At 38.1% G+C, this 21106-nt stretch overlaps 2 protein-coding genes across 10 annotated transcripts; one reads left to right on the top strand and one right to left on the bottom strand.

Moving 5' to 3' along the window:
* The first annotated feature begins 1976 nt into the window (after positions 1-1976).
* LOC140822124 (exportin-2-like) lies at positions 1977-6649 on the top strand. Of its 5 annotated transcripts, none has more exons than XM_073182869.1 (2): positions 1977-5190; positions 6231-6649. In XM_073182869.1, the coding sequence occupies exon 1, from the start codon at positions 2241-2243 to the stop codon at positions 5163-5165; it is 2925 nt and encodes a 974-aa protein (XP_073038970.1). In that variant the 5' UTR covers positions 1977-2240; the 3' UTR covers positions 5166-5190; positions 6231-6649. The 5 variants fall into 5 exon arrangements, with proteins under 5 accessions (XP_073038970.1, XP_073038968.1, XP_073038971.1 ...); XM_073182867.1 differs by having other exon boundaries at positions 1977-5183; positions 6231-6648; XM_073182870.1 differs by lacking the exon at positions 6231-6649 and adding an exon at positions 5284-5351 and having other exon boundaries at positions 1977-5183.
* A 530-nt stretch (positions 6650-7179) lies between these two features.
* On the bottom strand, positions 7180-20931 carry LOC140822123 (uncharacterized). 5 transcript variants are annotated; one of them, XR_012115903.1, is made up of 17 exons: positions 20427-20923; positions 17690-20353; positions 16668-17103; positions 16094-16322; positions 15155-15319; positions 14360-14632; positions 14006-14251; positions 12839-13231; positions 11372-12751; positions 11231-11287; positions 10100-10528; positions 9353-9576; positions 8773-8906; positions 8091-8348; positions 7827-8005; positions 7341-7720; positions 7180-7276 (listed from the first exon to the last, which is right to left on the bottom strand). XR_012115903.1 is itself a non-coding variant. In XM_073182864.1 (16 exons), exons 1-16 carry the CDS (start codon positions 20884-20886, stop codon positions 7622-7624), a joined length of 7626 nt encoding a protein of 2541 aa, XP_073038965.1. In that variant the 5' UTR covers positions 20887-20923; the 3' UTR covers positions 7180-7621. The 5 variants fall into 5 exon arrangements, 3 of the variants coding, with proteins under 3 accessions (XP_073038965.1, XP_073038966.1, XP_073038967.1); XR_012115904.1 differs by having other exon boundaries at positions 7180-7720; positions 8114-8348; positions 20427-20925; XM_073182864.1 differs by having other exon boundaries at positions 7180-7720.
* Positions 20932-21106: the final 175 nt, after the last annotated feature.

Here is a 21106-nt window from a genome sequence, read left to right as displayed (position 1 = left end):
TTTCGGTATTTGATTAGCTTGGCGGTATCTGAAAATTTAGAAATGCGTCTTATGGATGTTGTTACAGCTTACTTATATGGATCACTTGATAGTAATATGTATATGAAAATCCCTGAAGGATTTAAGATGCCTGAAGCACAAAGTTCAAAACCCAAGGAATGTTATTCTGTGAAATTACAAAGATCATTATATGGGTTAAAACAATCAGGTCGAATGTGGTATAATCGACTAAGTGATCACTTGATGAAAAAGGGATATGTAAATAATTCAATATGCTCTTGTGTTTTCATTAAGAAAACAACATCCAGATGCGTAATTATTGTTGTATATGTTGATGATTTAAACATCATTGGAACGAATAAGGAAATTCAAGAAGTTGTGTCATACTTGAAGGAAGAATTTGAAATGAAGGATCTTGGAAAAACCAAGTATTGTCTGGGTTTACAAATTGAACAAAAAGAATGTGGAATGTTTGTTCACCAGACAAATTATACAGAAAAGATCCTTAAACGTTTTAATATGGATAAAGCTTTAAGTACTCCAATGGTTGTTAGATCATTAAACATAGAAAAGGATCCATTCCGTCCATGTGAAGATGATGAAGATATTCTTGGTCCAGAAGTACCATATCTAAGTGCCATCGGTGACCTTATGTACCTTACAAATTGTACAAGGCCTGATATATCTTTTGCCGTGAATCTGTTGGCAAGATTTAGCTCATATCCAACAAAGAGACACTGGAACGGAATTAAACATATATTCCGTTATCTACGAGGAACGACAGACTTGGGACTTTTGTATTCAAAAGATGCTAATCCAAGTATAATTGGTTATGCTGATGCTGGATACTTATCTGATCCACACAAGGCACGTTCCCAAACTGGATATGTATTTACTCGTGGAGGCACTGCAATATCTTGGCGTTCACAGAAACAAACGCTCGTAACAACTTCATCAAATCATGCCGAGATTATTGCACTACATGAAGCAAGTCGTGAATGTGTGTGGTTAAAATCAATGACCCAACATATCCAAATTTCATGCGGATTATCATTCGATGAGAAGCCTGTGATACTATATGAAGATAATGCTGCATGTGTTGCTCAAATGAAAGAAGGATACATAAAAAACGACAGAACTAAACATATTCCTCCTAAGTTCTTCGCATTCACCAAGGAGCTTGAGAAGAATAAATGTATTGATGTTCGTCACATTCAATCAAGTGAAAACTCATCAGATCTCTTCACAAAGGCACTTCCTACGTCAATATTCAGAAAGCACATATATAATATTGGGATGCGCAATCTACGAAATTTGTGAAGAATTGTTCATGTCAACATCAGGGGGAGTTTACGTGACTGCACTCTTTTTCCCTTACTATGGTTTTTATCCCAATGGGTTTTTCCAAGTAAGGTTTTTAACGAGGCAGTACAAAACACGTAATGAAGACATCATCGTATCATGATCATCATCACAAGGGGGAGTGTTGAAATAATATATTTGAATATTGAAAAAGTAATAGTTGAATATTTAAATGTTGAAAATAAGAGTTGTAAAGTTAGAAATTTGTGTGTGATGATGTAGGTAATGATGTATTTTATTTTTGAATTATGTGTAATGAAACTCTATAAATAGATCTCTCATTTGTGAAGAAAATCACAATTGAGTAGAGAGAAAAATATTAAAAAGTGTGTAGTTTGGTAAATTTTGAGAGTTTGAGATTTTTACTTTTTACCATAAATTTTTACTTTTTCACGATAATTATAAAATTTTTTATTATTGCGAGAGATAAATTTGTACATTTTTTCTTAAGTGGAAATTCATAAACGTTATTTTTTTTATGTATATTGATTGAGTTTCTGAAGTAGTACAATATAATTGTTCTGAATTAGTATCAAAATGGGCTATAGGCCCAACAAAGTGGAAGTAATATTTTGCTATAAATTTATTTGACATATTGAGCGCCTTCCCCCGCATGAGGCTTTCCTCTACCTGTAGCTAGCTAGCTCTCTTTGTTCAAATCCTGTCTGCGTCTGCGAATCGATTTCACTCTCACTTTCAGGTATTCTCTCTGCGAATAGATATACGCTCGATTCGTATCCACTTAGCTATCATTTATCTCTTCTTAGACATCGATTTCGTTCAAGAATTCGTATGTTTTTTTTTTGCTTACTCATTCAAAATCTTGTATAAACCCTAGACCACCATTTTAGCTAAGAGCCGAGAGCGTGAGGTTGAAAATGGACTGGAACCCAGAAACAATGCAATTTCTCTCACAGTGTTTCCTCAACACCCTGTCCCCGATGCCTGAACCTCGTCGCCTGGCGGAGAAGGCTTTGGCGGAGGCTGTTGATAGGCCTGGCTATGGCCTTGCCGTGCTTCGCCTCGTTGCCAGGCCATCTGTCTATGAGCAGATCCGGCAAGCTGCTGCTGTGAACTTCAAGAACCACCTTAAAGCTTGTTGGACCTCGCAAGCTGGTGATCCATCCGGGGCCCAAACCCCAGTCATACCTGACCAGGAAAGGGATCAGATTAAATCCTTGATAGTCAGTTTGATGGTTAATGCCTCCCCGAAAATTCAGGCACAGTTAAGTGAAGCCCTTACTATTATTGGGAAACACGATTTTCCTAAAGCGTGGCCGACTTTATTACCTGAGCTAGTGGCGACTTTGGATAAGTTGAGCCAGGGGAAGGACTATGCTTCGGTTAATGGGGTTTTGACCTCCATTAACTCATTGTTTAAGAAATTCAGGTACCAGTTTAAGACCAACGAATTGTTGCTTGATTTAAAGTACTGTCTTGATAATTTTGCGAAACCGTTGTTGGAAGTGTTTAAAAGGACTGCAAGTTTTATAGAAGAAGCCATTTCTTCTGGGGCTGCAAATGCAAGTTCGCTCAAGCCATACATAGAATCTCAGAGGTTGTGCTGTAGGATTTTCTTTTCGATGAATTTTATGGAGTTGCCAGAGTTTTTCGAGGATCATATGGATGAGTGGATGACTGAGTTCTTGAAGTATTTGACAACAAAATACAATGTGTTGGAAGATAGTGGTCCAGATGGGCTCGCGTTGGTTGATGACTTGCGAGCTGCTGTATGCGAGAATATTAGTTTGTATATGGGGAAAGAGGAAGACTTATTTCAGAAATATTTGAGTGGGTTTGCGGAGGCAGTATGGGGACTTTTGGTAGCCACGTCAAATTCTTCTAGTAGGGAAAGGCTGACTGTGACCGCTATTAAGTTTTTAACCACGGTTAGCACTAGTGTTCATCATACTCTATTCGGAAGGGACGATATTTTGCAACAGATTTGTCAGAGTATTGTGATTCCAAATGTGATGTTGAGGGATGAGGATGAAGAACTGTTTGAAATGAATTATGTGGAATACATAAGAAGGGATATGGAAGGGAGTGACCTTGGCACAAGGAGGAGGATTGCCTGTGAACTGCTGAAGGGAATTGCCTTGAATTACAAGGAGAAGGTCACTGAAAAGGTTTCCGAGCAGGTGCAATCTCTTTTGGCTTCATTTGCGCAAAACCCAGTTTCAAATTGGAAACACAAAGATTGTGCAATATATTTGGTCGTCTCCCTTGCCACGAAGAAAGCTGGTGGTACTTCTGTCTCCACTGATTTTGTGGATGTCCAGAGTTTTTTTGGATCTGTAATTGTACCAGAGCTGCAAAGTCAGGAAGTGGATGGGTTTCCCATGTTAAAGGCTGGTGCATTGAAATTCTTCACCATGTTTAGATTTCAGATTTCCAAACATGCAGCCCTTGCATTGCTACCTGATGTTGTTCGATTTCTTGGCTCGGAATCAAATGTGGTCCACTCATATGCTTCCAGCTGCATTGAGAAGCTTTTGCTGGTCAAAGATGAGGGAGGAAAGGCAAGATATTCAGGTGAAGATATCAGCCCATTTCTGCTTGCATTGATGACAAATCTTTTCAGTGACTTGCAGAAGCCAGAATCTGAAGAGAATCAGTATGTGATGAAGTGTATCATGAGGGTTCTTGGAGTCGCTATTGTTTCTCGTGAGGTTGCTTTACCATGCATTAATGGCTTGACAATAATACTGAACAGGGTCTGTGAGAACCCTAAAAATCCCGTCTTCAACCACTATCTGTTTGAATCAGTGGCTCTTCTTATTAGACGCGCCTGTGAGCGGGACCCATCACTCATTTCTATTTTAGAAACAAGTCTACTCCCTACCCTGCAAATGATATTATCCAGAGATGTCAGCGAGTTCTTCCCTTATGCATTCCAGCTCCTTGCTCAGCTTGTTGACTTGAATCTAGCCCCATTGCCAGGTAATTATATGGAGATTTTTGCAATCCTCCTTTTACCTGAATCGTGGAAAAAATCTGCAAATGTTCCAGCGCTGGTTCGTTTGCTCCAAGCTTTTCTTAGAAAGGCACCTAATGAACTAAACCAACAGGGAAGCTTATCTAGTGTCCTTGGGATTTTTAACACATTAGTTTCAACTCCTAGTACTGATGAACAAGGATTTTATGTGCTCAACACTGTGGTAGAGAACCTTGGATTTGATGTCATCTCACCATACATAAGCCACATATGGGTTGCTTTGTTTAAACGTTTGCAGTATAATAGAACAGTGAAGTTTGTGAAGTCTCTTGTTATATTTATGTCCCTTTTCCTAGTGAAGCATGGTTCACAGAACCTTGCCGTCTCAATGAATGCTGTTCAACCGGATGTATTTCGTACAATTTTAGAGCAGTTTTGGATACCAAATCTCAAGCTTATCACGGGTTCCTCGGAGCTTAAATTAACTTCAGTGGTTTCAGTTAGACTTCTGAGTGAATCTTTGGCAGCATCAGATTTTAAGCTTTGGGGAAAAATGCTTGACAGCATAGTTACTCTTCTTTCACGACCAGAGCAGGAGAGAGTGGAAGAGGATCCTGAAGTTCCAGACTTTGCTGATAGTGTTGGTTATAATACCACATTTGTTCAACTTCATAATTCTTGGAGGAAAGAAGATGACCCTCTTCCAGAAATCAAGGATCCGAAACAATTTTTGGTGGCCACCCTGGCAAATTTTTCAGCTCGCTCCCCTGGAACATACCCCCAAATCATTAACGAAAATCTAGAACCTGCAAATCAAGCTGCACTTTTCCAACTTTGCAGCTCCTATAGTGTGACAATAGTCTGAGACAGGAGTCTTCTTTTGGTGATTTGTAAGCATTTTACTTGCACTTATCATGTTACATTTGTCATTTATTCAAAACTGTAATACTTGGCATTGGTGAAGATTGTTTACATTTGATCAGCTCATATAAATAATAACATTGTAAGCTCTGGGATTCAGCAAACTTGGAGAAGGCATTTTTTACTTCTTTACTCTGGTAACTTTAACTATCTTTATTTCCAAGATGCTTGCCAGGCTTTTTTTTGTAGTATATGTTCCAAACATCTCTGTGTTTCATAATGTTTCCCCTGTATTTCTTTTTTATTGGACTTCCCTGCTTGATCATTCAAAGCATATTTTCTATAGATGATATGAAGCTTGTAAAGAATATTTAAACTGAGTGTATTTTTCCGTTTCTATAAATTTTGAGTGACATACTGGTTGCCATATCATGGAATCATTTGGTTAAATAGTTTGTCAAATAGATTATAAATGTTTATTATAGTGTTTTTTCTCCATCTCCTGGGTGCATTTTAAGCTAGGTATATAATATCAAAATTTTGTGCGAAAGAAAGGAATAATGTTTTTTCCTGTACCATAATTGTTGGTTTCTGAGACATATTTGTTGGTGCTAATAATTTGATACCGTTGGCAGGCTCTGCAACATTTTTACTTCATTTGTTGCAAACTACGTGTAATCTTAGAAATTGGTAAATGTCTTGGACTATTGGCTGCTGCAGTGGGTCCTACTCATAATATCTAATTAAATTTAACATTTAAGAATCAGATCTATTGATAATGATATAAGCTGGAAGTAATTTGTTGCTGCTGCTGTTATACATAGTTTTAACCTGTTTTGTTCTTGTTTTAATTGCATCTTATATTTTTATGTTTTTTATGTTGTGCTGAATATGCATTAAATGCCCCCTGAATCTGCTTGCTTTGGGGTGCTCACATGTTTGGTGGAGAAAATTGGTGCTTACATCAATTTTATCTTGTTTGAACTCTTTCTAACCACATTCCGCTTTCTCCTGATGTTAGCTACGTTTGCAGTTTTTGTGTCTGAATTAATCAGTTTTCCTTTTTCAGGAGTTGTGTTTTACTGATGGCAACACCATGGTTTCTGGCCATAGTCCACTTTTATGCACAGACTTTCACTGCGCTTGCTTGAGATGAAATGTGCAGATAAATATATACCATTTAAGCTTGCTACTTATCAGTCGTGCTTACATTTTCCCACAATGCTGTTTTATGTGGTCATATTGAGTGGACAGTATGACTGAATGTGTAGTCTGGTGGCACTTAATATGAATTTGGTCGGGAAACTGCCTGTCTGTTGAGCTTAAACATGTTTCTGCGGCTTTTTCTTTCTTTTCTTTTTTTCTGGTTTTTCTTCTTCGCACATTGTATGTTTTTCAGTCAAAGTAGAATTAATCTAGGAATTTGTTTATTGTGCTCAACCAGTTTCATATATGCTACTATGTTGAGCTAACCATCAATAAGTTTAACTAATTATTTGGTTAATTAATCATTTTGAGATTGTTATCCCAAATTTAACGACAATTAATTGCTTTGCACCAGTACAAACGAGATGCGGAGATGGGCATCACGAGTTTCACCGATAAAATCACTCTGTTACACTTGACAATTCGGCTGAGGGGCGTCAGACGTCCCTCCAACTGACAGAAGAGGACGGATTCGATCCTGCTTCAACCAAGTAATTAAAATTAATAACAAGTAAAGAGAAGCATCCTGCTTCCTACAGATGCACTCCAATTGTTTGGCGGCGGCGTTTGGAGGGGGTTTGTTACGATTTTGAACATTCGTCCTGAAATAGTTTAACAGATACTACTGCTACGAGCCACCAAATACTTTCTCAATTTTAAAGAATGTATATTGGCTATGTTTACGGACGGGGGTTTACATGCACAAATAGAGATGAATTTCGCTTGACGGGATTAAGAAAAGTATGCCAACGTATTATATTATTCACAAAGAGCTAACATCTTAACCAACAAAAGCTTTAAACGCTGAAGACTGTTATCAAAATCACTTGAATAATATAATTACAATTCTGCAAGCGTAATACATAAAAACTTAATAAACATTAAATTTCAAAATATTCAGAGTCACTACTACTAAGCAGTAAGGAGTCATCTAAATACTGTACATAATTTCTAATCTGTTGTCTTGACAAACTTTTGAAGATCTAAGGAGGCATCTAAACGCTGAGCATAATTTCTAAGCTACCGTCTTGACAAACTTTTGAAGATCTTTTCAGTTCCAGACGGAAGATGCCGAGTTTCTCCATTCAAGGCTCTACGCAAAGGATGTCGATTGACTTTGTGCAAATATTGTCAAGCGTATCATTTTTTAAGAATAATCCTTTGAAAAATCGGGGTACGATAAATAACAAGAGAAACAGTTTTGCAGCTCAAGGGTTCTCACCAATGTAAGATTATCAAAAACGGAATTTGATCTCATGTGCGGAAATTATGAAACCTGATAAATTTTACTAAACCATCTCCACCACATGAAAGAAAACCTTGTGGAACAACCTGAATATCTGTAACAGCAGCCTGTGCAATGGATTTTGGGGGGGGGGGGGGGGGGGGGGGGGGGTGTTATTGTCAAATGTACAAAGAAAATGGCTTTTTATTGAAATTAACTGCTTCAAGAAATTACCCTAACAACTCCGCCGAAACCACGGGAGCTTGGTTGCAGAAAGGTGTGCCTTTCATGCAATCTTGGCCAATGAAACACCAACTTGGCCATCTTGGCATCCCAAAGTTTTACATCCCCGTCCTTGCTTCCAGTTAAGAAAAAACTGGTATTTGGAATCGTGGTGATTTTAGTTACACTCCCTTCAAGACATATAAAAGGAACATCAGCATACAGAGCATTTTTTTGTTGTCAACTATGTGTTCAACAGTACACATTATACAGTACCGGAGTGGGCCTTTGGTATATACCAGAGCATTCCATTCCTATTCTGATCCCCGGTTTTGTTCTGCATATAGCCCGAGGATGAAGCATTTATGTTGTGTTCACCAGTGTCGAAGTGCTTGTGCCTCTTTGTCTTTCCAGTAGCTATGTAGCGGAAGTCGTGAAGGCCCACATCACCTTCTTTTCCGCCCGTCAAAATGAGAGGTGAAATAGACCCACTACCAATGTCATTGTCAAACACTGAAAGAGAGCGAGCACCACCTAAAACATGGCAGATGACTACAGATTTTTAACCAAAAATCATGAAAAAAACTTGCAGGGTTGCAGTGGAATATGACCAATACATATCCATACGTATGTATCTGAATGTATGTGAATTTGTACTGAATAGAACAATTTTTTTAAAAAAATAAAATTCTCCAAAAACATAGAATCACGTATCAGAAAAAAAATTCTATATTACTTGACATCTTCATTTGTAAATTGCCTCGAACTGAGATCATTGTTATTACCCAAGAGTCATTAGCACCATATCGATTTCCATATAAAAAATGAGGACCAATTATGCAATTTTCCAACTGGCAGTTTCGGACATTCTTCCACCTCTATTTCTAATGGTGGCGAGCATTTTTAAAATTTAACAGATCACAAAAATGATTCTCTCCAAATCTTTTTGGAAACAAACCTTCATGACACATAATGGAAGCTTGAGAAGTGGCAGGAGGAGCGAGTGTGTCCCAGACTACCACATTAACACCATTGGAGCTATATCCAGAAGCTGCAATAATTGATCCACTAGCAGTAACATAAGTAACATCCCTGCATATTCATTGACCAACATTAAACAAATCTACAGGATACAAAATTCAGCCTAGCAAGCTGTTGAAAGGCACAAGAAATATTGGCTCCCACTCTCTAGAAAGAAAAACATCGAAAAAGTACGAAATGAACTTAGGGCGAGAACTATTTCTCTATCAACCTAAAATTCACACCTCCAGCAACTAGAAAGCAAGCAATGAGTTTAACTTTGTGAATATTCAATATTGTTGATGGTGGGGCAAAGCAGAGAGGGACAGGGGAAAACTGCTCTAAGGACTTCAGAAGTTCACAGTAAAAGGTATAAAAATATAGAACAAACTAAATTCTCGATTACTGGTTCAACTCAATACTGAAAGAAGGATAAAGAATCAATAATTGACAGACTACTAACTAAACTCAAATTGGTCTGAACTCTGAAGCTTAATTCCATTAAATCGATCACATACGAGGTATGATTGCTAAAGCAGGCAGACGATTCTGTTGGCCGGATATTGCTCTGCCCTCCAACTTCAAGCTGCCATGTGCATACAGTGCCGTCTAATGCAGCAGTTGCAAATCGATGCCCACAGTTGTCAAACCGCACTGCTGACACTGAGGCGAGAGCATATGGAGGAGGGACATTTGCAGCTGGAAGAACTCCATATGTAGCGATAGCTCTTTCCTCACCAAACTGCAGTTAAGAGATTCTTGTGTCAACTTCTGTTCATGGAAGCAAACTAATAGCAACTTTAGCCAATGGAAACCAGATTGTCCAACTGAAAATTACTTTGGTAAGTGGTAAATCGACATATAACACAATGGTAAATCGACATATGACACTATGAACCCTATCAACCAGTTGAAGCTTAGATCAACTATATCTTTCCGGCACACTAGCTTTTAAAATAAAAGGATTCTTTTAATTGCTTAAGGACCAAAGGTTCATCTCGGATACAAGAGGAGAACAAATGGAGCAAAAGTCTGATAAATTTAGAAAAGGAGAGAATGGATTCTCGTAATAAACACATCGACTAAACTATAAAAAAACTTAATACCAAAGAAAACAATCAACTTAATATGTCAAGGCAGGGGTATACACATCACATTTTCCAGAATCAAACAAAGATTCTTGCTTAACTAAGACCAAAAAATATCCATGAAACAACTATAATAATAACAACACTGACCGAGGTCTACTGTACAAATTTTCATACCTCCCACAGGTATATGTGAGTATTGCTAGAGCCAACCATGAAGAAGGGCCTAGAAGGATGAGATGCCAACGCCCTGGACCTGACATTGTCAACAGTTGCAGGAGGATCCACAAACTCATCAAAACCATCTTGGACCCCCCAGCCAAGACCAGATGCTCCTACACCAGCATAACCAGGAATTCCAAACGCTCCACCACCAGTTAAATCCCAGCCTGCTCTAGGCACAGCAGCTGCACCAATGGTAGCTCCACCTAACCCTAGATGTGTGTCCTTCGTACTCCCCAGACCCACGCCAGGAGAAACACATGTGGGAACCGGGGTAGACTCAGATCCAGCCCACCCATTATGTGGCCAATCAGCTTCCTCCCAGAGAGAGTCTGATTTATCCATATGAAGCAATCCATCTTCCCAGTTGAAAAACAATATTCCCTAAAAATATGAGCATGTCATCAATAAACTATCAAAATTGCTTCATCTTAATAAGAAAAAGGGATCGGACGCATTTCGATAATACTAAACTAGATATGCTGTTTTCCCGATTCATGAACATCTCAAATTTTCTATAAAAAGAATTCCTATTAGAACATACAAATACCACCAAATAAGATAACTGACACAAACACAAACACCTCCATCCATATTCAGAAGAGATGCTTAGTTAGCGTTGAACCAACAAGTGATTATATTGTCAACGAATTAAGTGGTCAAGTTTCACAGGTCAAAAGTTAAAAACCTAACATGGAATGCAAACTGATAAACGATTCGTAGCATGCTCTCTAGTCTCTTCTGGAAAAGATAAGAACTTTTTGGTCAGATAAGACAGAATTTCTCATAATTAAATCATAGGACTTGTAAATACAAAAGTAACAAAATAGTAAAATGCTGCATGGCCCTTCTGCTTGATGCTAAAACTTCAGCTCTTAAAACCACCAATCTGGACTACCTTTTGCTCCAAGTCTCTATTAATCAACAGAATATAACAAATATATTGATTTTTAAAATATAAGAAAAGGTAAAATCAAGCGGGCCCAACTTTATATCTGTGTGCATTAACAAAGAAATCTTTCATGAGATTTTCATGACATTTTACCCCTACAGCAACACAAATAGAATGAAGGGAAGAAATCCCACCTTTCTATTGCTGGCAACTGCACCTTGGCAATTATCAACAGAGTTAATGCACAAAGCCTGGTCAGATACTGTAATGGATCAGAATACCTTAATGCTAGATTAATCAGAAATTTTATTTATGGAAGATATTAGTTTAAGTACCTCTAAAAGTTCCCCGTTTCTCTTGTATATTTCTTTAGGATTGTGGAAAGGCATAGTTTTCTTCATGTCAAACACATCATTTCCCCCAAAACTTTTGAAAGGGTGATCATCTGGGGACAGACAAGCAAGAGGTGATCCAACAGCATGAGAAGGGCTGTCAAGTCTATCTTTTTTGAAAGAAGTTTCCTCAGATTCATACTCTCTTGAGATGTTTATATAAGTTTCGCCCCATCCACCAAAAGATTTTTGTTTAACATACGGAAGCCAATTGCAATATTCTTGCTCAAAAGCTCCATGAGTTATTCTTCGATCAGCACAAATAACACATAATTTCTTCAAAGCTGATAGCTCACTACCACTGTCCAGAAATTCTGTATTTTCTAGACTTTTATTGTTGTATTTATCTCTGAGTTCTGGCAGAGGGAAACCATTTTCTAAATATGAGAGGATAAGTTTGTTTGGTAAGTCGACTTCCTGAAGAAGGTTTACCACAAATTGCCTCGAACAATAAAAAGAAACACCTGCTTTCGTGAGCTTTAGAAATTCAACTAAAGTACTTGACACTAATCCCATTTCCAGTGGTAATTTTTTGCAATCGGGTATGGACAAAGATGGGGTGGGGGAAGGGCATATACCATCGAGAATTACGGGCAATGTGTTAAGCTGATGTTCCAAAAACTTAACCATGTGTACCCACAGAGAACCACTCATAAGCTCCCAGCTCTTGGCTTCTGGAGCTGATGGCACACTTCCTACATTCTGTTCTAGCTTACGTCCATCTATCTCAACACAGGTTGGTAATTGAACATAAGTTGACTCATGAGTAAGTTTCTCCACAATCTCACTAAGAAGCGCATTGAGGTCCTCTACTGTAAGCTCATTAGACACATTCCCTCTCATTAATGGGGTTAAAATAGGTTTAACAATAACAAGAAGAGCATTGAGATTCCTTTGAAGCCAAGCTGATGAAAAAAATACATGGTACTTGACCAAAGCCAGAATATGAAAAAGCATCATCTCAAATTCTTTGGTGTAGGGTCTAAGAATCAACCTAAGCATGGCTGTTAAACACCCAAATGACCATGTAATCCCTTGGTTGGAAAAACCCCAAGCAGCAAGCCAACAAAACCTGGCTTCACAAGCAATGCTGTCGTTGTCCAAATATGAAGAGTGATGGCAGTTTACACAAGAGAAAAGAACATATTTTGCAAAAATGCAGGAAAATTCCTCAGCGGCTTTCAATAGAAGATCGGAAGGAATAGGATGTGAGAACAAGTTGTCAGCATGGCACTTGTCATCAGATTGAACTTTCAGCATATATTCATGCAATATATTGTTTCCAATAAACTCTAGGCCTTTATGGTGAAAAAACAACGCAGCCTGAGAAATACAGAACATAAGAAAATATTGGATAATTGAACACAAAAGTTAGTAACACAACAAACTACTATCATCAACAACAATTACCATGAAAATTAAATGAAGAGGAATCAAAAAGAACTTCTGCTGAAAACACGCAATAGCTGCAGTCAAATTGCTGTGAAATTCGTTCAATGACTTTTCAAATTCTTGATCCACAGGGTCGTAGTTCGTGAACATCCCAAAAGATGCAGTCTCAATATCTGCAGAACTTGGATGTTCTGTCAACAAGTTTGACAGGTACTGCATAGCCAAATTTAGCTTAGAATGAGACATAATCTGGTGTGACGTCTCTTTGGATATCCAGTTCAAGAAATGTTTATCTGCGGGTGGTTTCAGCATTTCAACAAGAACATTGTGATCCGGGCTCTGCATTGTACTCCCTTGCCCTAGACTGCCAAAGAAGCTAATAGAAGACGAATGGCATTCCAAAGCTTCAAGCTAATCAGAAAGCAAAACAAGTAATCATTAGATATTAAACATAAGCCATCCATATCATATAGGTATACAAGAACTTGGAAGAGTTGAGGATTAGGGTGTCATAATTCCTGTCGTTTGCCGAGCATTACTTAGCACCCATTAAATTATCTCAGACGGTTCCAAGTGAGTGTTAAACTACAAAAGTTTGAATGACAAAAGGGGAACTATGATAGAAGATAGCATAATCACTCTATTTTCAAATAAATAGCATTAACAAGACAATTTTCAAAAGATTGTATTCATAAATAACAAACTATTAGTAACTTTTGAAGTGAAACAAACTAATTCAATCAGTGCATCAACTATAAAATAAAGTCATTCATAAAGGGAAGATGAGCAAAAAGAAAGACTGATCAAATAGTTTCAGTATATAATACAATTTCAGTATATAATACACTGGTGTTACATGAATCTAGCTTATTTACCACCATAGAGATTCCAGTAAATGAGAAATGATTATTAAAATTCTTCGATCTTCCAAAAACAAGGAAAGTTTCAAATAAAGAAATCAATGGACTTGACACTCGCTGGAGAAGAGACCACTAGATAATACAATTTAGCATCTTACGCATGCCTCTACAAGTACATGCACAAGTCATAAGGCAAGTATTAAGCACAAATAAAATAACCTAAACTTAATATAAAAAACTACCAACAAATTTGTACCATCAAGTGAAATATAAAGTGTTTAGTCAAGTAATTATAATTCAGAAAACAACGACAAGACTCACTTACAGGTAGGCCACATCTACTCAAGGACGTCACATTCATCAGTACAGCCCACTGACTTAACACAGCAGCTCGGTACTCCCCAATAGCATTTTTCATGACAGTCTTGGTAGCCAACATCATGCAATACTGACTGATACTTGGATCCAGAAATGGTGCATGCAAAGACGAAAGAAGGGAGCTATTTGACTCCGAACTCATTTCAACACCAAGTATTCTCAAAAAGGACTGGGAATGATTCCCCAACACCCACTGTTCATGAAAAATGAATGAAATGAGTGGCATGCTAATAATAATGGAGATGAATCTACCAAGAGGGACATCAGTTTTTACAGAGTTAAGAATATCATAAATCACTACCTCCAGAAAACTTGCCATCCAATTGTTGTCTTTGCTTAGTGCAGATGGAAGGAGAAACTTTGAAATAAGTTTGTGCTCTGAAGGCCCACCATAACCCTCGATAAGGCGACAAATTACAAGAGCAAGCTGCTCATCCCCTAGGTTTTTAGCACAGACACTAACAGCTGAAGAAAGATCCCCTCCAAGCAGAAAGAAAGCTACAGCAAGCTCTAGCTGATGCTTTCCCATTAGTACATATGCATTTTTTAGAGCAGCAGCCTTATTATTATCCTCCTGAAAATTAAGAGTTCAGCAAAACAAAATTAATGAAAAAATCAAAATAGCAACAATCAAAAGAATTGTGATTATAGCAGCAGCATTAAACAAGTGACTAGAAAAGGTCAATTATAGGAAATACCAAAAAATACAGTTCTTTAGGTCAGATTCCATAAGAGAAGAAAATTCACTACATAAACATACAAGCTATTCCTTAGGTTGCTCGGGGAAGTGGGAACTAAGTGACTGCTTGGCTGATAAACCGTACGTACATTAAAATTTTTTGATTCAGTGTTACGACAAGAGACAATGTTATGTTACGTATAGGCTAACTAAAGCGAAATATGTAAATTCCCATATGCTTGAGAGATGAGCATTTAACATTATCTCTCCTACATACTCTTTTATTGACTTTTTACAACAATCATTTAACAATTGCATAGGGTTGTGTTTAGCAATTCCACTAATAGAGAATACTATTTCAATTCATGTATTCAATTCAGTCATCAAAATGGACAAATACAAATGACTTAAGAGCACCTGAAAATTTCTCAACAGAAATGTAGCCAATGGCTTGTCTTTATCGTCTTTGCTTATTCTGAACAGGCCAGCCAAAACTTGAATCCTGTTTAAAGCTATGTACAGGAGTGAACATGCCTTGGGATCTTTGTTTCTCATGTACTGCTGTCTAGCCAGTCGTTCCATCTGCAATCAGACATAAAGTTACTTAAAATAGGGATTAGATATCTTATACTCATATGCAACTATATTTTAACTTAAACACATAAAAACCAGGATATAGATATAATACATTATGATGAAAATTGAATATTGTAGGGACATCCACAGGTCTATAACCTGTATGTGTGCTATGAAGACAGCTGATTAACAGTGTACCAATCCAATTATCAAGTTGATCCTACGTAAACGGAGAACATAAAATCTACATGTAAACTCTAGCCTATTTACCACAAAACATACAAATTCTCTTCAAAGTTTTCCTTCTCCAGCAATTCAACTCCTTTTCTAAACATATTAGGTTTGGTTGCAAATTCTTGGACAGTATTCAACAAAACAAAAAATCAGCAGGGAAAATAGTTCCTTCTAAGGGGAAAAAAGGTAGAAAACTCTAACTGTGTTTGATCTGGGATTTGAAGTATGGAAGAAAAGGCTCAGCATTGATATCTCATAATACAGAAGCCAAAATATAGCTCACAAAACTCATAAAACTTATCATAGGATGGAGAAAGCAGCAAAGGATGCAAAAGCTGAAGACGGTTAGGCAAAAGTCAAAATGAAGTGGAACTAAAAAGGAAAAGGATCGGTATTGTCTAAATTTCGCCATTTTCATCTCAGAAACAACAAACAAATGAAATCAACTCGTAATATAGCAAAAAACAGAGTGATCATTCAAGAGTTCAAGAGCTTAGGAAAGAAAACACAAATTTTGTATATTTGCAAGTTTGGTCTCTTGAGTACCTTCAAACGCAATTGTGTCACATTCGAGTACCAAAACCCCACACCTATACTGCGCATTTCTTCCCAAGATGGCTCAGCCGATAAAAGAGAGTTGAACAAATTTTCATGACAATCTGAATGGAAAGCCCATCCAATCAGTTCTGAAGAAACATCTAGTTCTTCCACCAAAGGCAACCTATTGAATCTTCGCGAAAAAAATAATCGTTGAAACCTAACTGCAACCCAAAACCTTCAAAGTAGAATGTTGGAAAATTAATAAAATTCCCTGCGAAGAATTTATAGTCTATAACAAAGTAAAAGAATAAAAAGTGCAGAACAGCATCAGAGCACGAGATTGAATCATGTCCAAATTCATCTTTTCCAGATTTGGTCTGGTTCATGATAATTTTAATTTATTCACCAGATTAACAAACCCAATGCTATCATCTCATAGCTTTTATGGGCCAAATCTAACGTACTCACCCCTTAAACAAATTGATGGCCATCAAGCAAGGCAAAAACCTTTTTACGAGACATCATCCACCAAATTGGAAAGAATCCAAAAACCTAGGTGTTAGACAAAAATCAAAAGTACCTTCTACCAGGTTCATCTAGACTTCCATAAGCCGAGGTGGAGTGTGGATCACTAACTTCTTGAAGGAGATCGACTAACGAAATAGCCTGCATCATTTCAATATTTGTCATGCATCCAGCTCGGTGCAACCAATCAAGAGCTTCAATGAAGCCTACAAATTCAGATCTTTGAGAAGATGAAGTCAATCCAATATGGGGATCATTATGACCCCAACCAGAGGTAAACTGAGATAATCCTATCCGTGGTTGTGAACTACTCCACTGAAATAGATTATCATTTGAACTTGAAGTTGGGAGCCCTTCAAGATAATTTGACATTGGGAGTGGTGAAATCATATTGCGTGGCACTTTAGTGCCGTATCTTTTTTTAGACGATCCATTGGAAGCAATGTCTTTGACCAGATGACGCAAAGCTACAAATGCACGTTTGAAGTTACCTGGAGGCAAATTATAGAACTATTAAATTAGACCTTATAATCCATAACAACACAGAAGATTTTGTCCGCTTTAATAAAAATTTGGGGGTATTTCAGGTTTCATTTCTAGCCGACCTTCTCCAGTTCCAAACACTGAAAGTCTGAAACTAAGCATTAACATTTTCTTCTCCCAAAATATTTTTACCCTGCGACATAGTCATTATTTTCAATTTAACTTGTCATATTTCCTAAGCATACTCGACAATTTTATTTTATTCCCGTCCAACAAACTATAATTTTCAATTATAGCAATATTCATGTAGCATTCGACAATTTATATAGCTATGATGAGGCATTATTTTTAGTTGACATACATCTACAATAATAAAAAAAAAACTAAAATATACATCACAGTCTCCAATACTTTTTCTTGAAATATTTCCAAAAATCTTCCAGAAACATAGAAAACAAAACATAACCCTAGTGTTCTGCAAAATGCTCCTTGTTCTTATTTGATTAAGCATTCAAATCTATCGAGTTACAAAATTATTAAACCAAAGTTCATGAAAATATAGCCAATATTCCATAGTCCAAAACCCAAAACTACCTGAAGAGATATTGATCAAAAGTGTCTCAGGATGGTATAAAGGCAGGGATCCTCCCATATTTTCTGCTATTTCTGACATGCTCCAGAACCAAATCTTAGTTAAAATGTCATGCATTTGCTCACAGTTTTGAACATATGACTTTGGATCATCTCTCATATTCACCTCAGAAGAGAACTGATACTGTCCATTGATCTTCATTGATGGTTCTTTCGAATCAGTAAAGGTTGTTGAAAGCATTAGTTTACGGATGCCGCCATTGCAACAAAAAGGACCATCCTGGCAGAACTTTGGGCAACACTTGGACAGAAAATCCTCATCAGCTAACAATAAAAACTGACTAAAAATGCTAAAATACTTGTCGTGAACAACAATGATTGTCCCTCTAGGACCCCAGAGGAAGTTATGAATAGCAGGGCTAGCACTATGCACTGCGATACAATGCCAAATGTTTTTCTCCATGGGTTTCCCAGATTTCAAAAAACTCTGATGTCCGCAGCGTCTGAGCGCATATACTCGTACTTCAGATTGCAAGCATACCCCTAATAATAACTGGCCGTTTCCCATCATCAACCAACTTAATGCAACGACCTCTCCATCGAGACATAATTTATCTTCTAGAAGGAAGATACCTGCATTCTGCACATGCATGCATTCCCATATACAAAGTATACTAGAGCAATTTTGTTGATCACTTGGAGAAGATGTTGCTATCTTTCGACAACAAGGGCTAGGAGTAAGGGCTGTGATTGAACCTTGGCCTGAAGAAAGAACACCTACAAGATCCCAGCTAGCACCAGAGCTCGAGGATCGAGTTGGCAAGCTCCTCCACAGCTTTAAACTGCCATTCATGCAACCAGTTATCATGTGATAAGCATAGCAGCCGCCCCTTCCATTATCAGAACTTAGCTTCTGTTCCAAAGATACAATTAAGTCATTGGGGCAGGCCACGGAATAGCTTGTAACTTGGTCATCGTCATGAGGAGCAGGAATGACTGAGGAGCATGGTTCAACTGAGACAATGAATTTTTTACCAGCAAAATCAGATTCAAATATCTGCAAATGGTCATCACAACAGCAGCGACATGAACCATTATAGTGTATGGTTATTTCCCACGATTGAGCCTGAAATCTATCCATCCATAGTGCAACGAGCAGAAACTTACAAGAGCTAACAGTTTCATCGCAATCAGGAGGTAAAGGAATCGAGCATATTCTACTCACCCTTTGTTGGTGACCGCAAGCCCCAAATGGAATAGAACATAGCTTATGAAAAGAAAGATTATGTTCATCACCTTTTGAAGTCTGAAGGATAAAGCAGTCGATACCATCAGAATGCCCCAGTAGAAGAGCTCGGTCCTCACTCAAAATAGCTGGGGCCCAACACAAGCAAGTGTAATTAGGAGAATGAGAGCATCCAGAAAACGAAATTTTTCCGTAGAGTTTCCAAGAGGGAGTTGATGTTGGCAAACCAATGTGACTACTGAAAAAGGTTGAAAATGACCAAAAAAGAAGCATCCCATGTCTATCTAAAGAAGCGGCTAGTTCAACACCTGAAATGGACGGGTGAACTGCAATTTGCAAAATTTTTCCAGTGTGGCCGTCAGCTTTCATAACTCCTTTACTTTCAGACGGCGTAGGATTCTCAGTATTGTATCCATTGGCAGATTTACCTTCCCTAGTTGGTCTTTGAAAGTATAATTGTATCCAGGTAAAAGAATTGCAAGGTGATAACTCTACCAAAGAGCAAGTAACTGGTGGACCAGAAACCAGATTTCTCATCATAAAGACCTTGTGAACTAATACTTGACTTGTTTCCATTTCAGAACTGACTAACTCTTGTTTCTTCCATAAAGTAATCCTTGGGAATCTCACTGGAGCAAAATCATCAAGACAATGTACCGCCCATAGAGTTGTTGCTCTATCAGGACCCAAGCCAATTAACCACTCACACCGACTGGCATCGTCATACTGTGAATCATTTAAACATGAATAGCAAGCTTCTTCATAAAGGAGTTTTATGCTTTCAACTTCCGTTGCCCAAAATACAAATATATCGGAGCCCAAAGAACCATTAAGAGTTTGATAAACCTCAATCACACCAATGACACAAAAAGACAACCTCGGTGATCTATGGTCATTGCTATCCTTTCCAGATCTTCTAATCCTCCCAGCATCAATTTCACTCCATAACCTAACAGCGCCATCTAAACTGCAAGTTAGAAGCACTGACCTCGGTGCATGTACAACATGTCTACTTAATGGTTTTCCTGTTGATGGCCTCCATTGTATCATCCCAACAGGCATTGGGTGATGCAACTCAGCTTGCATATATCTGGAACGTCCATCACCTTGACAAATTAAAACCGAATTGTTTGCCGGAGAACCATAATTTCTTGCTTCATTGGTCAGAGATGATGCAACTCCATTGTTCAGTCTGTATGGTGCTGTTGCTGATAATCCTTGAAGCGACCAAGTGGTAGATATCAGCGTTTGAGGCACTTTGGGTCTAAATTTCCAAGCTATTTCCCAGGATTTCACATTCCTTCTCCAGAACATCACATCAATGCCTACTGCAATGATTCCATCCCCAGACCCCGTCCATTGGATGGCCTCCACCTTCGTTGTTTGAGAAAGAACTGCAGTCTGACTCCAACAAAAAGAACCTGAATATCAGTCAAGAGATTCATATTTGATTGAGAGAAAAAAAAGACAATTACTGAACAAGTTGAAACTTACTGCTCGAAGTGTCATCTGAATTATATGAGAACAACTGGATACATTCATCTATAGCCGCCCCAAGTTCACCAACACAAGGCTCTGCAGGCGACCACGAGACGCCCGAGACGCAAACGTCGCTACCACGGCTTCGCGACAGCTCGAGAACTTGCCGGAAAACAGGACCGATCTTCGCTTCGGCCTGAGACAAAGGATTTGGGAAGTGAGAAATAACAAGAAGAGATGAAGCCCCATAGACAATCCATGAGTATCCAGCGAAGTCCAGCAGCCAGTCGATCACATGTTCAGATCCGTGTTTGGGACGGGACGGGGCAGGAGGAACGATCTCCGATTTGATCAATTTGAGAGGAAGATACGAGGCGATGTCCGCCGCAGCGGGAGATTTGGAAGTAACCTCCGGCATTTTCCCGGCGGACGAGATTTGATTGGAGCTTGGATGGAAGGACTGGTGATGCTCCATTTCTAAAGCGATTAACTAATTTTCAGCAAAATTTGTAGCGCTTTATGCCTCTTTTTTTTTTCGGTTCTTTGTGTTATTATTGCTAAAAAAAATTAATAAATACATATGAACCGATTTTATATTTAATTAATTAATTAATATACTTGATGTGAAATTTCAATAAGTTGGGTATTCGAATTTATGCCATGGAGAGGAGGTTATTTAATTGGCAATGCAAGTC

This window comes from Primulina eburnea, unplaced genomic scaffold (assembly GCF_022965805.1).
Source record: "Primulina eburnea isolate SZY01 unplaced genomic scaffold, ASM2296580v1 ctg739_ERROPOS11973397, whole genome shotgun sequence".
NCBI lineage: Eukaryota > Viridiplantae > Streptophyta > Magnoliopsida > Lamiales > Gesneriaceae > Primulina > Primulina eburnea.
The sequence above is the reverse complement of the archived record's forward strand: the minus strand, read 5'-3'. Positions and strand labels throughout refer to the sequence as shown.

What these genes read in the sequence shown, in the direction of transcription:
- LOC140822124 (XM_073182869.1), top strand. Translation starts at nt 2,241, where the DNA reads ATGGACTGGAACCCAGAAACAATGCAATTTCTCTCACAGTGTTTCCTC.
- LOC140822123 (XM_073182864.1), bottom strand. Translation starts at nt 20,886, where the DNA reads ATGGAGCATCACCAGTCCTTCCATCCAAGCTCCAATCAAATCTCGTCC. An exon ending in TTTGATCAATATCTCTTCAG is followed by an intron (nt 17,104 to 17,689) that starts GTAGTTTTGGGT and finishes ATTTGCCTCCAG; the next exon opens with GTAACTTCAAACGTGCATTT. An exon ending in CTCTTCATTTAATTTTCATG is followed by an intron (nt 12,752 to 12,838) that starts GTAATTGTTGTT and finishes TGTATTTCTCAG; the next exon opens with GCTGCGTTGTTTTTTCACCA.